This window comes from Daucus carota, chromosome 2 (genome assembly GCF_001625215.2).
Source record: "Daucus carota subsp. sativus chromosome 2, DH1 v3.0, whole genome shotgun sequence".
In the NCBI taxonomy this organism is placed as follows: Eukaryota; Viridiplantae; Streptophyta; class Magnoliopsida; order Apiales; family Apiaceae; genus Daucus; species Daucus carota.
In genome coordinates this window covers 28750135-28768880 of record NC_030382.2, presented here as the reverse complement: position 1 = coordinate 28768880, position 18746 = coordinate 28750135, and the positions used below count along the sequence as shown (strand labels likewise).

The window sequence follows — 18746 nt, the reverse complement described above, 5'->3', positions numbered from 1 at the left end:
TGTAGTGAGGTGTGTGGTGTCAAATAGAGATCTGGAATTTGAGGACTAGAATTTATATAAGTCATACCAGATCTATTTTATATTGTGTTTGAAATTCAAATAGCACGTATAAAAGCAACTGCTCTGATACCAATTATTAGGTCCCGATATAGGGTTAAATTAAGCTTGAATATAGGGTTAAATTAAGCTCGAACAGGGGTGGGGGGGTGGGGGGGTGTCATAGCTTAATCATCAATTTATAATTTAATATGGTATAGTAAAAATTTTATACCCCTTTTAAAGCTTGTGTCAAGAGTATAAGCAGTTTGTATGTGAGAAAATTGGAATTGAATATTTTAAGATACTACTATCAACAACATATATTTTAAAAAAAATACATAGAGATTGATCATAAAAATATGTTATTCTAATGCTCATTTATAATATATAAAAAAAATATTGTAAACATTAAATCTCTAAAAAAATACAATTAATTGGTCAATACTATTTAATCAATTTTCAATATATTATCATAGAATTTCTCATATAAACATGAATACAATGACGTTAAAAAATTAAATAATAAATATAAAATTTTAAATAATATTACAGCTTGTGCTGTGCTTGTCCTAAATCACTAGGACGTCATTTTTTATATTATATTTGTAGCTCCAACTAGGACACTATTGGACTTGCTCTAAGTCTTAGCACTAGTGTGACCAAATATTGGATCCGCATTAGGACTTTCTAATATTTTAAGAAATTGAGAATCCAATGTGTGGATCCAAACCCGTGTCAATACCCGAATCTGACCAACATATAAAATTGTGTGACCTATATATCAATTTTATCGTATTGCTTATTGTTTCGCAAAATCTGAAAATATTGTTCGAGATTTTTGTTTGATTCATAAAATATTGATTTGACAAGATTTGTCCAATATTTTATGCCAACATCACGTCTCTCTCATAAACTTCCCCTTTAAACTTAACATATCACCTTCTTTCATTATGGCTCCGAGGAAAAGATGCACAAAGAAATCGATAAAGCAACACAAGGTGGAAGAATTTGGGAAAGAAATCAATCAAACAAGTTTGATTGACACTGTATCAGAGTCACTCGTTGCGAACATTATTGCAAGACTCCCAATTGGTTCTATTTGTGCATGGAGGTGCGTAAGCAAATTATTTCTTAAATTGATTTCCGAAAATTGGTTTACTAAACTTTATGCTGAGATGTCCCCTTATATCACTGTTGTTATTAACACTAATTTTGGGGTTCATTTAGTCGAGCTTGCAAAGGGATATTATCGATCATATAAATCTGTAATCCCAATCAACAAAGCTAAGATTATCGGCTCCTACAATGGCTTGCTTCTTATTTTGAGTCCATGTGAATTTTTATATAGTAATGATACTTGTTGTTCTCGACAATGTTTTTACCTTTGCAACCCAATTTTGGGACAATATGTCAGCCTTCCAAAACCCAGTAACAAGAATTATAGCTTCGACGGGCAAAGGAAAGAAGTTTACGGGTTGGGTTTTAATACCAAAATTGGTAACTATATGATTTTAAGAATTTCAACACCAATTGAACCGCCGCACCCGATTTATAAAAAAAGATCAGAGGCTGATGTCCTAATTATTGGGACTAATACATGGAAGCGAGTGGGTTATCTTCCATATCCAAGTAATCAAGAATCTCTTGGTGTTATTGTGAAAGGAGCTTTTCATTGGTTGTTTTATAACGAGATGAAAAGTTTTACATCTTTGTATGCATTCAACATCGTGGATGAGCGAAACTATATGATCACATTACCTCCTAATATAGGTAACGACAAGGTTAATATGAGTGTTGGGGTGTTGAACAATTGTTTGTGTGTGTTTGATAATTCACATCCTGCTCATTTCGGTATATGGTCGATGAAAGAGTATGGAGTTAGAGAGTCTTGGGATTTAAAGTGCATTTTGAAAGCCTCTATTCCTGCTGGTATATGTAAGTCAACACTTCACCCAGTAGCAGCTCTAAAGGATGATGGAATTATCATAAAGTCAGGAAGCGGTAACTTCTATTTTTATGATCAGAAGAATATGAATTTCACCAGGTTTGAAATTGATGATGTGGAACTCCTAGCTGAATTTAACTATCTCGCAATTCACTCATCAAACTTTTGTCCAGTCGATCTCATGTCAACCGGATGTGTGTTGGATACAAAAGCGGGTGCCAGATGTTCTTCACACATATCCAGACGATTCCGTTACTTTGTTAAGATAAGTTGAGTATATTTTAAAGCTATCAGGTTTTCTAGTTTCATTCTGCTCTCTTTGCTATCTCTCCACATGTTAGAATAATCATAATGTTGGGATAATACTATTAAGAAAATAAAGATATTAAACTTCTCAACTGTATTAATTTTTGAATGCCTTTCTCAATTTTCTACAACTTGTTTCCTGTCATCCTTAATATGCTCGAGATGAATTATTTTGAATTCATGTCCATTTTATGTTGTAATGAATGAATTTGTTATATGGAGATTATAAAGAGCGTCATATATGTGTGTGTGTGTGGAGGGGGGGGGGCTTGGTAAACAACCAATGATGAATAAGCAGCCACCAGATCGTGGTCGTTGGATGAAGGACACTAACAACAATGATTCATTAGATAATACTTGATACGCGCAATGAAACATTACGGGTACTACTGAATTTTGTCATGTTCCAATACTACCCTTCTAGCAGCTTTCATTTCATATTCAATTAATATTTTACTTTTAATTTATATTATATGTTTTAATTCATGTAACGCCTGTAATATTTGACTTATATATATTATCATATTCCGTTTTGGTGATATATAAAATTTTCGTGTCTTCATTGCTAAACTATGTGAATTCGACTTACTTGTCATTATGTGACTTCCGATTATAGTTAGAATGTACTTATTTGGTTTTTGGCGAATAAATGTCGCTACGCGATTAAATGATATTCTAGTTGCGACGGTTTTGATTTAATAATAATATATGTGATCGTTGTCGCTACCCGATTTAATAATAATAGAGATTTAAATGATTTCGTGATATTTGATATATTGCGACTAGCCGATAGATTTTTAACTTGTAAATAGCGACTTGTAATATATTTCTCTTGTCATTTTACGTGTATTATATTCTTGATATTATATTTTATGTGATGTGAATGTTAGGGCTCCACTTGTAATAATTCTTTTTAAATGATTCCCTTGTCCAAAATTTTTGAAAACTATTTTATTAAACTTCTAAAATCTCATATTATTTGTGATATTAATTTCATGATTTATAGACTTACACTTTATTTATTAAAACTCTTTCTTTAAATACTTTTTAAATCACACTTCTAATAATTACCAAATGTCTAGCCTACCCTTGCATGCATTTTATACTAACACTTGGAGGGAGGATAAGCTAGTCATTTCTACATTCCACTACCACAATTTTGGTCAAGTCAAGCACAAATTAACAACAAGAAAATACATACTCCCACACCCCACACATTCTACCACGTTAAGGTTGTCAAGCTCTATGTAAACATTTTGATTATTCAATTTCTTTAACGAGGACAAAGCTTCGCGAAACGCAAGAGCTTTTGCAACTCGGGAATCTAACGCTCCTGCCAGGAAACCTCCACAACTTGTAAGAAAGCCTAGTTTCACATAAATCACTCGAAATTATAATGGAAACATGTATTTTATTTCAAATTTTCATTTTTATACTAAAATATGAATATCTTAGATTTCAAATGAAATACAAATTCAAATTATCCCGCAAATATTTAACAACATATTCTATTTTTAATAATTAAACACACTAACATACATTTCTTTTATTTGATAAGGATCAGACTATCAACAATCCTGTAAATGGAACAAGAGAGATATCGTTATACCACGACTTACCACAACTCTACTTCGAGTATATGAGAAGCCTAAAGTCCTACTACCAAATGTTGATACATTTATTATAATATACTAGATTATAACCCGTGCAATGCACTGACGGTTATAATATTTTTTTATATTATCGTATATATTTTAAATTTAATTGATTTTGGGGAAATTACCAAACATACTACCTTTTTACATCTTAATTGCAAGAATACACTTACCTCTTTTTTATTGCAGTTTTACGTTCTTTCCAACAAAAACGCTAGACTTTTTGCATATATACGTTTTGCGCTTGTTGACAAAGCAAGAGATACGCACCTCTGCTTCTCTCTCCTTTCTTCCTGAACGTACTCATCTCTCTCCATCTCTCACCCTCCTTCTTCTGCTCGCTCTCTCCCCTTCCTCCCTCTCTCGATTTCTCTCTCCTAGCTCTCTGCTCTCTCTAAGTCAACTCTCTCCTTGTTCTCTCTCCCTCTTTCTCATCAAAATTTTAGTTAGTGATAGACTTGACGGGTAAGGGTTGTCGGCGGCGGCGGTGCCTACTGAGATTGTGCAAAGTTACGACAACGGGGTGTTACAGCCGCGAGGAAAAAGGGGAATAAAGCTGATGAAATGATTAGAGGTTTGGCTTTTGAGAAGGGATAAATCGAAGCTTTTTATGTGTGTATTGTTTTGTTTGCAAATGTTTGGGTTTGTTTAGTTGGTTGTTTTTGAGTTGATTTATAATTTGTTGTTTTGATTGCTTTTTAGGTTGCAACGTTGATATTAGGATTGGCCCCGTAGGGGTGTTTTTCTTTCTTTGCAACCAGCTGCAACTTATTATGCAAATAAATATAATTTTCATTTTTTTACAAAGTTGCATTTCTGGTTGTGCATATGGTTGCTAGCAGTTGCATATATGGTTGTATATGCCACCACCGTATTTTTGCAAATATTTTCTGCAACATAGTATTTTTGCAATTTGTTTTAAAAAGTGATAGTACCTTTGCAAAAATTCTTTTAAACTTAGTTATTTATAAAAAAAAGCCCTTGATTTTGTTATGAGAATATAATTATGATAGAATAATGTGGTTAAATAAAAAATTTATTTAATAGTTGAATAAATTCTTAATAATTAAGTCTATCAAATAGCTAATTAAAATTTATGTCGAACATATATCTTAATGAGAATATTAAATTATGTTTTGTTACATGTTATAATTTAAGAAGACCTATAAACCCAATATAAACCAACCAATCAACCTTTTAATATTTTGTTATTAATAATTAATAATATAGTATACAATATATTATAAGTTAAAAAGATGCGTAACGCAAATACCGACCCATCATACTAAACTAAATTTTAATATATATTTTTGTCATAAAACGGTTGTATTACACCAAGATTGCAATTTACAATATCCGGATGGACAGAGTTTCATTCATTCAAGAAGCTATATCATCTAACCGAAAGTATGTAAATACTCCTAGGGCTGTAAATAAGTTGATACGCTCGATAACCGCTCGGTGTTCGGTTCGAAAAAAGCTCGGTTCGATTCATAAACGAGTCGATCTTGAGAACAATTTTAAGGTTCATTTATAAACGAGCTGAACTTGAGCACAGTATAGTTCGACTCGATAGTTCGCGAACAAGTTCGAATTATGAGTTCGTGAACTTGGCTCGTGAACCTGGCTCGTGAACATGGCTCGTGGATGTGGGAGTTTTATTAATGGATGATTTATTATGAATTTATGATTCTTTATAGCATAAATTAAAATATTGTTAAAATTTTAATTTATTTTTTTAATTAAATTAAATAACAAACAAGCTCGTAAATAAATTTATGAGCATAAGATAGCTCGTTAGCAAAGTTATTAAACAAGCTCGTGAACAAAATTAATGAGCGGTTGGTGAGCAAAAATTTGTGAGACATGTTCGTGAGCATAAGTTAAATGAGCGGTTCGTGAGCAAAAGCTCGTGACACAGCTCGTGACACATGTTCGTGAGCGGTTCGTAAGTCGTTCGTGAACAGAGTTGTTTCTTAACGAGTCGATACTCAAACAGTATTTTTGGCTCGATCCAAGCTCGAGCTCGAGTTCGAGTTCGTTAATTATTTAACAAACGATACACGAGCACTCTAGAGTTCGGCTCGGCTCGAGTCATTTACACCTAAATACTCTGGATGTTTAGATAACATAACCTTACAAGTCAGAAGAGATAACCCACAAAAAAAGGCCTCGTTAAAACCCCTCAAGAGTAAAACCTTTTGGGAAAAAAACTCAAGAGGGAAAAAGAGTGCCCTACAAAATTACATCTTTTACAAAACAGACTAAAAACTGATGTCTTCTTTATTCCCTTCTATCAATATTTGTAACTCAATTGTCTTGTATATCATGGTTCCCGTCTTCTCAGAAGACACCTTAAAAATAAATTCATAAAATATCTTTCAATCATCTTGAAAATAAGACAAAACCGAATAATAGAAATACGAGTGAATTTGAAAAACATTAAAATAAAGACATAAAATTTTGAAGCGCAAGATAAAAAAATAAAATAAAATATCAATATTTGTAGCTCAATTGTCTTGTATAAGTGTTGTGAAACACACAAAATAAAAAAAGCGCAAGATCCAATTTTGAAGCGCAACTCGCGAAGCGCGACTCGCGCTATTTTTGAACAAAAATGAAATTATCTATATAATTATAAAATTTCGAGAATGTTACTTCTAATATTAGTTTCAAACAAAAATAATAGTTTCAACATAGTGGAAATATCACATAACTATCATATTATCAATCAATAACATTTAGTAACTGAACTGGATTCCCAAATTTTCACCCAATATCAACATTTCGAGTCATCTTTAACTATGGCTCAAGTGATCAGTAACTTTTAAAAGAGTAATTTCTAAGGGGAATTTAATCGAACACCTAACAAACACTGTAAATAGTATAGAAAATTTAGCATATATGCTATATATTTAAGGCCAGGATATCAAAGAAATATAGAGAGATGAAGAGAGAAGGTCGAGAGAAACAGAGATGTTAAGATGAAGAGAGATCGATAGAGTAGACAGAGAGAGATAGGACATACCTGAGTGAAAATGACGGCTGATATACAATAAGTTGTGAGGAAGTAGTTTATAACTTATGAAGATATAAGTAGTTTTTTTTTAACCTAAGGGTATTTCAGTCCTCCTATATGTTTGCGAGTTTTTGCGCTTTTTATTGCGAGTTTTGGCGAGTTTTTGCGAGTAATCGCGAGTTAAACGCGATTTTTGGATAATTTCAAAATCACGCTAAATCGCTCATACGCAACTCGCGGAACCATCGCTTACTCGCGAAGCGCGATTAAGCGCGATTTTCACAACACTGCCATAAATGGTACAAAAACCGTTAGTTAAGAATAATTAATATCCTTAATTAAGGCACAATTATCGCCCAATTAGCATCCTTCTTCTCCGCCCCTTTTAGACTTCTCCACTACCACCATGAATGTTACAATCCATTATTGTGCAAGAAGCTCCTGTATTGAAAGCGATTAGTAGTACCAGAACCAACACAAATATATATATATATACACCACTATAATTGATTTGAATGTTTACAAAGATCCAAAATTATTAAAAGATAAGAATAGACAGAATTCAAAAAGAAATGCAAAGATAAACCAGGGAAAATTAAATTAAGAACTTCAAGGGAAAGGAGAAAGAGCACTTCCCGAAGAGCTTGTTTTGAGACCCAAGATTTTTAATAGAACTAGGTCGCATGTTTGATTGGGAAAGAGCCGCCATGGCGTCGATAGAAAAATAGGGAGATCAGCAGATGCACAAACGGAAGATGAAGAATCAAAGCGAGAGCTGATAGTCGATGGTGGCGGCGTGGTCATGGCGCGCAGTCGAAACTGGAGGACGTTGACAGTGAAGGTGGCGTGGGAAAGATTTGGGGTTTGTGTAGACAGACAAACCAATTAAACTTTTCATGTTTCGCCTTTAATAGTACAATAATATAATATACGATATAGTATAGATTTATAATATTACTTTTAAAGTGAGACCATTGGAGTATTTAAAAATAATGTTAATGTATATGTATTTTGGTTGAAAATATCACCGGTTATTTATTAATAATTATATATAATGAATTATATTTTTATATATACGACACCCGTGTTAGAAAATTTTAAAAAGTTAATTTATTTTAGTTAAAAAAATAATTACTATGTTGCTCGATATTATTTTAGAAGATTGAGTTTTTTTTAGTTAGAAAATATAAAACAAATAATATATTTTAGTTAAAAGAATAATGGGTTATATAGATAGACCCATATTTCGGTCTATTCCCATGCACGGGTGATTTATGACGTTCGTAGTTTTATTTTCTATATTTTAAATTTAATTGAATTAAAAACTGATTACACTAACTGGAATTTTAAATATTTTGGCTTACTTGACAATAAAGAGGTTTATCAGAATACATTATATATCAAGGAGACTCGTAAATTAATACCAACCAGCTAATAAAACTCGAGCGACCAATAAAATTGTTAATATTTCAGTTTTAAAGAATAATAATAATATAATATATAGTATAGTATAAATAGATAACATAGATCTATGATATTACTTGTAAACTAATTACATAATATTATTAAAAATATCATTACTTGTAAAGTGATAACTGGTTTTTTAGTTAGGAATCTGAAAAATATAATGTATTTTAGTTAAAAAGGATAGTTGCTATATTGCCCATGTTATTTTTAGAAGATTGAGTTTTTTTATATTATAAATACAAAAAAGATAATAGTTTTAGTTAAAAAAAAAATAATTGATTTGATTATATAAGCAGGCCATAGTTCGGCCAAAAGACCAACCGACCAAACTTTTAATGTTTCGTCTCTAATAGTAGTATATAGATATTAGCATTAGTCGTGTGCTTTGGTGATTCAGAGACTAGCTATGAATTGGAATTATTATGCTTGCGCTTAAAGTTTGCTTCCTTTAGGTCACGAGTTTGATTCCCTGAACACTCCGAGAGTAAGTGGTAAGCTGACTCAAACAATGGTTTAAAAAAAAAAGACAATCTAATTTCGGTTGCCACTTAAACTAATGCATTACAAGTGTAAAACCTAAATAATAATAATCATAAATAGTGATAGGATATAACTTTTTTATTTCTTTCTTGTTCATGCATATTTAATGTTTCACACTCTTTCTCTCGGTCCTTAGCATTGCTCTTTTTATGTGTGTGCTTCATCACATTTGTTGTATGTTCCCTAAACTGTAGACATTGTAAATTGAGGTTTTACACTTTCACATGTATTATTCGATAATGCTTTCTTTACAATCACTTATTAATTATTCTTGTATTTTTCATTATATTTTCAAGTCTTAGATCCATTGCCTCAGTAGTCTATGGGGTCGTTTGGATAAACTTAAAATAAGTGCTTCTTGCTTAAAATAAATAAGTGGAGTAGAAGTCAGAAGCAAGATAAGACTTATAAGTGATTAAAGTGTTTGGGAAATAAGTAGGAGCCCTGAAACAAAAGCTAGCATTCCTAACTTTTTTAAGTGCTTCTTGACTTCTTACACAAACAGTACGAATAAGTGCTTCTAACTTATAAGCCGAGAAGTCCGGCTTAAAAGGGGGGGCCAAACACCCACTATGTTTACTAAATAGTTGTGCTTATACTTTTTTCTTAATGACTTTGCTTATTTTGCATACTTATCCTGGTTCGACATGAGCCAGTGCGTCCGTGTTGCGGACTGAAAATAGATATTCAATATTGTTGTTGCAAGGCACAAACTTGAAACAATCGAACGTGATATCCAAGCCAAAATGAGTGTACCGGCCGTAAAGGACGAAAAATAACAACATTGATATAGAAAAAGTCCATTGATATGTAGAGCATAAAATTTCTATTTGCTGCGATTTATAATCAAATATCGAATTTGATAATGAGATTACAAAGCATGTTTGGTACTGTTAAGCATTTCTGAGTTTATAAGTCAGAAATAACTTATTCATACCGTTTGTGTAACGAACTTATACGTCAATTTCCACATTATAAGTCAGAATCTAAGTGGGTGTTTGGTTCGGGTTTATTTTAAGCTCGACTTCTAGAATTATAAGTTATAAGCATTTATTCGTATCGTTTGTGTAAAAAATCCAGAAATATTATAAAAAACTAAGAATACTAGCTTTTGTTTCATGGCTTCTACTTTTTTCCCAAACACTTTAATTACTTATAAGTCTTAACTTGCTTCTAACTTTTACTTTACTTTTTTTATACACACACATATAGATGCCCTTTATAATCTTCGTATAACAAATTCATTCATTACAACATAAAATGAACACGAGTTCAAAATAATTCATCTTAAGCATATTAAGGATGATAAGAAGGAAGTTGTTGAAAATTGAGAAAGACATTCAGATATTAATACAGTTGAGAATTTTAATATCTTCCGTGCAAAGCACGGGCGGTTATATACTTCTCATTTTATTATTTATAATTTTTATTTTAAAATCATTTTATTAGTATTTTAATATTAATGAATTGAATTTTAATTAAATTATATTAACCAATGGATTATATTTTTATTATTTATAATTTAAATTTAAAATCATTTTATTAGTATTTTAATATTAATGAATTGAATTTTAATTAAATTTTATTAACCAACGGATTATATTTTCTCACAAAAATTTAGCTTTTACAATTTATTATCTATTGAAAGATATTTTCTGTTATTAATATGTGATAATTTATTATACAATTAATTTTAAATCAAATTTTTCATATTTTGTATATCTTCATACGTATGAGAAAAGATATTTGTCGTGTAACATATTAGAGTTGAAATGGTAACGTAATGATTTGTGTTTGTATTAAAATAGAACATGTTAGAGTTAAAAAGAGTTAATTAAAGGTTCTTGTTAAAAAAAGATATTCAAAATTATATATTTTATAATTTTATTTTTAACATCATTATATTTTTTTATGAAATATTATACGATGATGTATTATCATGAGTGTTTTTATAGTATTTGAAACTGTTTAATAATGTAAGAGTAATAGACCTTCCCATGTTAAAGACTTGTAGCTGCATAAGGAGGGTACCAAACCAAAAATTATAACCAAAATTTTGGACTACAAATTATATCTATGTTGACTTATTATAGTATAGTATAGATAGTATAGATTTAGCGCATTAACAATCAGATAAACTATTGTCAGATAATCAGACTTGTTAGTTAGAAGGAACTGAACTGCATGAATCAGGAGCCTGTTTGTTTGCGTGAGCTTAAAATCCGGACTTTAAGTCTGTTGGTCCTCGAATGTATTGCAGAAGGGGGGGGGTGAATGCAATATTGATAAATTTAAATCTTAATTCAACAACTAATTAAAGATTTAAGTATATCAGCAGAGAAAGATACAAACTAAGTTATGAACACTTGTAATTTAGCTTCACAAAATAAATGGTTTATCTATTTTGTTGTTTTGCTACAATCTCGAAAAATAATTCTCGAGCTTCTGTTATCTAAGGGAATACACTTGTGTTTCACTCCCTTGGTGTTCTCTCTGTTTCATCTTCTCAAATTGCATACTGGCTCAAGCTTTGGTTCCTATACTTATATCAGAGTTTAACCTAACTTGGCCACCACGAGTTTTGCAAATCTATAAAGTAGACTTTTGCTTTTGCGGCTACTTTACAGATTACAGCCCATGCGACATTCCTAAAATGCTAACAACAGTTGTTACATTGTGAAAAGCAACCTAGGAACATACAATTTTGAGTACAACAGAAGTGAATGAATAGTGACTTGTCTCTTTTCTAGGTAGCTATCCACGACTTTGGCCCTGTTTGGGAATTACCAGTTAGCTGTTAGCGGATCGAATCAAATGTTTTGACTAACTGATTGAAATAGATGTTTTGAGTAGCATATTGAATTAGCGGTTTTTTGTAAAACTGTTTGGCAAATAGTTGTTTGATGAGCTTATTGTGACACATACCAAAACCGCTAACCCAAAAAACTCCTCAAAGTAGCTTTTTGAAAATTAGCTTTTTGAGCTCAAACTTCTATTTTAATCCGCTAACTACCAACACTAACATTAGCGGATTGAAATGGTCAGACCTCTAATACACACCAAACCTCTAATTTTACCCCAAACCTCTAACTTCCAAACAGGACCTTTGTGTATTCTTGAGCTTCAAGCTGTAGGATTGGTAGGTCTGCTGCTGAAAGGTATATGTTCAGCCTATTTGTATTTAAAGAGGTTCAACTCAACTCAGATAAGAAAGCTTAGTAAATAGCAAGTTATCGGAATCCGTACGAAGAACGTCAAATGACTTATGGGAATTATATGTCAGAAGAATTCCAGGATGCTGCTGCACACCACTGAAAGAAGTTCATTAATATGTTCAAGCCTCAGTGCACAAATAATCTTTTGTGGCACGTCCAGGAGTTCAGAAGGTATAAAGTTTCTATACTTTATTTATTCAGAAGATTCCAATTAATGAAGAAGAACTTACAAGACGAAGACTCGACGACCAAGCCAAATCTCTATTGTTTATTTGAAGGAGAATATTTGATTTAACTAGATACAGATGAACCAGACAGTACATCTGTGTATCAGTTATTCAAATTAAATATTCCAAGTCAAGCAGAAGTGGTAGTTCGGTCGATCGATAAATCAAAAAGAAGTTAGTAAAGTTTAAAGAAGACATGAAGCGGTTCTACTGAGGATTAGGTGATTAAATATTTAATAGACTATTATTTCACTTCTCAAATAATTATATTAATTATGTAATTTATTTATTAAATTAATTCACTCTCGAATTAATTTAATTTATGAATTTATATGATTAACTTAATTAAGTGGATAATTTTCTATTTAATATATACTACAAAATTACATTATTAATCACCTAAATCAACTCAGCAAGACAATCTAAGATTGTCTTGCCGAGTGCACAACCAACTGCCAAGACAACTTTTTTGTCTTACCGAAGTGAAAAGGAAGGCAGTAGGACAATTCAGGATTGTCCTACTGAATGATCCAAAGCAACACAGCAAGACAATCCTGGTTTGTCTTACCGAATGCATCTCAACTGCCAAGACAATAGGATTGTCTGACCGAGACATGGATTCCAGCAAGACAATTGATTGTCTGGCAGAATGATTTGTGCCAAGACAATTAATTGTCCTACCGAAATTATGAAGTGTGGCCAAGACACTTTCTTGATCGTTATATCCACAGTTTTCTGTGCTTTGATAACCCGGTTGTTTTAATCACTAATCTAGAATATACCTTGTCAAATTTATTCTACGAACATTAGTCGACATTATAAATGAACCATATTAATTATATAACGACTTAAAACATTGTTATATTAATTAATTATAATCTAATTAACAAGTCATATTTCAATCAGATTCACTTCCGCGATTATTTGGTATCGATTGTATTCAACCCCCCTTCTAAAATCGTATCTGGACCTAACAATTGGCATCAAGAGCGGTTAATACGAATACAACGTATTAGATCTTATACACATTCTGTAACGTTTCAAATATTTTTTATTCAAATTAATTTTATTCTAAAAATTAATTCTGATTTAAAATATTTTTCTTTCAGTAATCCAAATCTCATCCAAACACTATTCACTTTAAATCCTAAAAAATGAGTACACAAAAGATTAGTAGCATTAAAATCCCACCGTTCAGCGAAGAACACTTTGGCCTATGGAAGAGGCACATGTTACCATTCCTCCGCACTGCGAACAGAAAATACATTGGGATTCTGAACAAGGGTGTTTCTACTCCGATAAAGCTTATGTTAGATATAATTGATGATTACTAATGTTCTTAAGGTTTGTTTTAGAACAGGAATCATCAGAGTTTAAACTGGAAGCTGATCAGAGTTTAGTAAAGTCTGACAGAGTTTGATAAAGTCTGATCAGAGTTTACATAGTCAAGACTCGACAGAGTTTACACGTGGAAAGAGCTCAGAAGCGGATATACTTCAAGGAAGGATAGAAGCTGAGGAGTGATTTGCTGACTATGGAAACTAAACAGAAAACTGGAGCAATCTTTGATTGATAGATTTATTAGCTGATTTATAGGATATCGAATCAGAGATTGATTTTGTAACTGTGTCTATATAAACACAGATTAGGGTTACTCTATATGAGTTGAGTTATCAAGTATATTGTTAAGAACCCTAGCAGCTCTTGGTGATAGAATATAAATCACTGAGAGAGTTTTTGTAACCATCGAGTTTTGTGAATATAAGAGTTTACTGCTTTCGATCTCTTATATTGTCATACTGTATTACATATTGTGATCACTATATTATTATATATAGTGAATTAATAGGACCTAACAAGTGGTATCAGAGCCAGCTCTGTTAAGATTACTACAGTGAGATCTTAAACACAATTATGTCTGAAAAATCACAAGCTTCATCCTTTAGAGTCCCAACCCTTAAGGCATCTGAATATCCAGTCTGGAAAGAAAGAATGATCATATTCTTAGACTCTGTTGATCCAGAATACCTTGACCGGATTTATGATGGACCACATATGCCCACCAAGCTCTCTGTTGGGATTGCAGATGAACCTCAAAAGATGGTTCCAAAAGAAAAGAAAGATTATACTCCAGAGGACATCTCATCTATCAGTAAAGATGCAAAGGTGAAGCATCTGTTGCATAGTGCCCTTGATAATGCAATGTCTAATAGGGTGATTGGGTGCAAAACTGCTAAACAAATCTGGGATGCTCTGGAAACCAGATGTCAAGGAACTCAGGCCATTAAGAAAAACAGAAAAACAATCCTTACACAGGAGTATGAGCACTTTGACTCAAAATCTGGTGAGTCCCTGACAGATCTGTATGACAGATTTGTCAAACTGCTGAATGACTTATCTCTGGTGGACAAGGAATATGATCTTGAAGACTCAAACCTCAAATTCCTTCTAGCTCTTCCTGATAAATGGGATTTGAAAGTCACTACAATAAGAGACAATCTTGATCTTGGAGAAATGTCTCTTGATGATGTTTATGGAAGACTGAAGACTCATGAACTTGAGATGGAACAGAGGAGCAAACGACATGGAGGAAAATCAAAGTCTGTTGCTCTGAAAGTTCAAGAGGAAGCTGCTAAGAGCAAGGGAAAAGCTCATGTCACAAAGTCTGACATTGAGACATCAAACTCTGATGACTCAAACTCTGATGTTCCCTCAGACTCTGAAGAAAGTGATGATGAGATGATGCAGTTAGCAGCATTGATGGTGAAGAGCTTCAAGAAGTTGGCCTACAAAAAGTTCAACAAAGGCAAAAGTTTTTCAAGGAAAGACAGAAACTCTGACAGAGTTTATGACAAGAAAAACTTTAAGAAGAATGAGGGCAAAGAAGGAAAAGCTGGAAAAGCTGACAAGTATACCTGTTTCAACTGTGGTGAAAAGGGACACTTTGCATCTGAATGCAAGAAAGCCAAGAAGGAAAAAGAAAAAGCCTTTATCACCAAGAAAGGAAACTGGACAGATACATCTGATTCAGAAGAAGAAGTCAATTATGCTCTAATGGCAAACACTGACAACAACACTGAATCTCCTGCTAAGGTACCTCACTCTACTCTTGCCTTTGATACTGAAGATATAACTGAGTTAAGATTGTTTCTTAAAACTTTACATATCAGTTTTAGAGATCAGACCTTAGAGAATGAAAGATTAAAATCTGAAACTCTGAGTGTAAAGAAAAGGAATGATTTTCTAGAAAAAGAATTAGTTCAAATGTTGGAAGTTCAAAAAGAAAGAGATGATGCTGTCATTGTCAAAGATGAATTATCAAAGAGGTATGCATCTCTTCAATCAGAACTTGCCAAGGAAAGAGAGATCATTAAAACATGGACTAATTCAGGCAAAACTACTCAGGATATCTTAGGTAGTGGAAACTGGAAGAAGGGACTAGGTTACACTGATAACTCAGAAGCTGAGTCATCAAAAACAGAGTTTATTAAAACTCAAAAACCTAAGGTTAAACCTGTTAAATTTGTTGTTGAATCCTCTAAGCCTAAACAATGTAGACCAAAATCAGAGATTAACAACAATTTAAAATCTGAAAAGCCCAAACAGGTTAACATAGGACTGATGACTCAGAAACAGCTTAAACATAAGCTTAAAGAGGTAAAGTCTGATGACAGAAACAAGGAGCCTAGGAAAAATAGAAATGGCAAAATTGGCATAGACAAGAGTAATAACTACATGCCTGTTCCAAATGCACCTAGGAAGACATGCCATAACTGTGGTAATACTAATCATCTTGCTAATTTTTGCAGGAAGAACAAGGACATTAACTCTTTACCTACAAAGTCTGGAGTTAGAAAAAGTAGTATTAGATATAAACCACAAGATCCTTGTTTTCATTGTGGTAGTTTATGGCATTCTATTTATACTTGCAAAGAATATCATAGTTTGTATTATGATTATTATAAATTGAAACCTTCTTTAAAGGTTAATAAAAACTCTGCAAGTACAAACTCTGTTTCCAGTACAAACTCTGTTGCAAAGTCTGTTAGCTCAAACTCTGATAATAATACCGCTGCAAAAGCTAACAAACTTGATAAGGCCAAGGGATCCAAGCAAGTCTGGGTCCTTAAAACTAACAACTAGTGGTCTTTATGATTGCAGGGCAACAGGAAGAATATCCTAGTCTTGGACAGTGGATGTTCAGGACACATGACTGGAAATAAGACCCTGCTGTCAGAGTTTGTGGAGAAGGCTGGCCCAAGTGTTTCTTATGGAGATGGCAACATAGGAAGGACTCTGGGATATGGCAAAATCAATCTTGGAAATGTCATCATATCAAATGTAGCTCTTGTTCAAGGGCTGAAACACAATTTACTCTCTGTCAGTCAGATCTGTGACAGAGGATATCATGTTGATTTCTATGAAGAACACAGTGAGATAGTAAGCAAGTCAACAGGCAAAGTGGCAGTAACTGCTCACAGACATGGGAATATTTATGAAATCCACTTGCCTACAAACTCTGAAGAAAAAGCAATTTGCTTGTCTACAAGGATCTCTGCAGAAGAAAGTTGGAAATGGCACAAGAAGCTTTCACATCTAAATTTCAATTCCATAAATGAGCTTATAAAGAAAAAGCTTGTGAGAGGACTCCCTGAATCACTACTGACATCTGATGGATTGTGTGATTCATGTCAAAAAGCCAAGCAGAGAAAGACATCTTTCAAGAGTAAGACTGAATTCTCAATAAACAAACCATATCATCTTCTACATGTTGATCTCTTTGGACCAGTCAATGTACCATCCATTGCAAGGAAGAAATATGCTCTTGTCATTGTTGATGAGTATACTAGATACACTTGGGTATATTTTCTTCACTCTAAAGATGAAACAGCCTTGCATCTGATGGATCATGTGACACAACTGGATCATGGATCTGAAGACAAAGTGAAAATCATTAGAAGTGATAATGGAACTGAATTTAGAAATTCAACAATGGAAGAGTTCTGCAAAGAAAGAGGTGTAGTGCAACAGTTCTCTGCACCTGGTACACCACAGCAAAATGGTGTAGTTGAAAGGAAAAACAGAACTCTTATAGAAGCTGCCAGAACTATGCTTGATGAGGCTAAATTGCCCACTTATTTCTGGGCAGAAGCTGTTCAAACAGCTTGTTTCACTCAAAATGCAACCTTGATTAATAAGCTTGGCAAAACCCCATATGAGATGGTGAAGAAAAAGAAGCCAAATCTGAAGTATTTTCATATATTTGGGTGCAAATGCTTTGTATTGAAGACTCATTCAGAACAGCTTACCAAGTTTGATTTAAAAGCTGATGAAGGTATTTTTGTAGGTTATCCTCTGATAACAAAGGCCTTCAGAGTCTATAATCTGAGAACCAAGGTCATCATGGAATCCATACATGTGTCATTTGATGACAAAAGAATTATGGGCTTAGCTGATATGGATGATCATGAAGAACTGCATTTTGAAAATGAAGAAATATTCTCTGATTCAACAAACTCTGATGAACAGTCAAACTCTGACTGTGAACAAAATACAGCAAACTCTAGTAAAAATTCACAAGTTCATGATGATGAAGCAATTGCTGAGGGGGAGCATCAGAATGTTCCAGACTCTACCCAAGCCTCATCAGAGAATGCTGACTTAAACTCATCAGAGAATACTGATTCAAACTCTGATAGCACAGACTTAGGGGGAGCTACAGAGAATGATCAACAGAATCAGGAGAGCATGGATCAAGGGGGAGGATCCAATGATGAAAATGGTCAGCTTCCACATGCTAGGAAGTGGACAAAATCTCACACACCTGATCTAATAATTGGCAATCCAGAAGCAGGTGTGCAAACAAGGACAGCTACAGCAAATGAATGTTTACATCATTGCTTTCTGTCACAAACAGAACCCAAAAAGGTGGAGGAAGCTCTTCAAGATCCTGATTGGATTCAAGCAATGCAAGAAGAGTTAAATGAATTTGAAAGAAATAAAGTCTGGACCCTAGTACCAAGACCTAAAGACAGATCCATAGTTGGTGCAAAATGGGTGTTTAGAAACAAAACTGACAGTGAGGGTGTCATTACAAGGAATAAAGCAAGGCTTGTGGCAAAAGGGTATTCACAACAGGAAGGTATTGATTATGATGAGACATTTGCTCCAGTTGCAAGATTGGAGGCAATTAGAATCTTTCTGGCCTATGCTGCACACAAGAAATTCAAAGTATTTCAGATGGATGTCAAAAGTGCTTTTCTAAATGGGAAACTGGATGAAGAGGTATATGTTGAACAACCTCCAGGTTTTGTGGATCCAAAACATCCAGAC

General features: G+C 33.2%; 1 protein-coding gene across 1 annotated transcript; it reads left to right on the top strand.

Moving 5' to 3' along the window:
* Window positions 1-989: 989 nt before the first annotated feature.
* On the top strand, window positions 990-2258 carry LOC108207302 (F-box protein At3g07870). The gene has a single exon (XM_017377759.1). The coding sequence runs from the start codon at window positions 990-992 to the stop codon at window positions 2256-2258; it is 1269 nt and encodes a 422-aa protein (XP_017233248.1).
* Window positions 2259-18746: the final 16488 nt, after the last annotated feature.

What these genes read in the sequence shown, in the direction of transcription:
- LOC108207302 (XM_017377759.1), top strand. Translation starts at nt 990, where the DNA reads ATGGCTCCGAGGAAAAGATGCACAAAGAAATCGATAAAGCAACACAAG.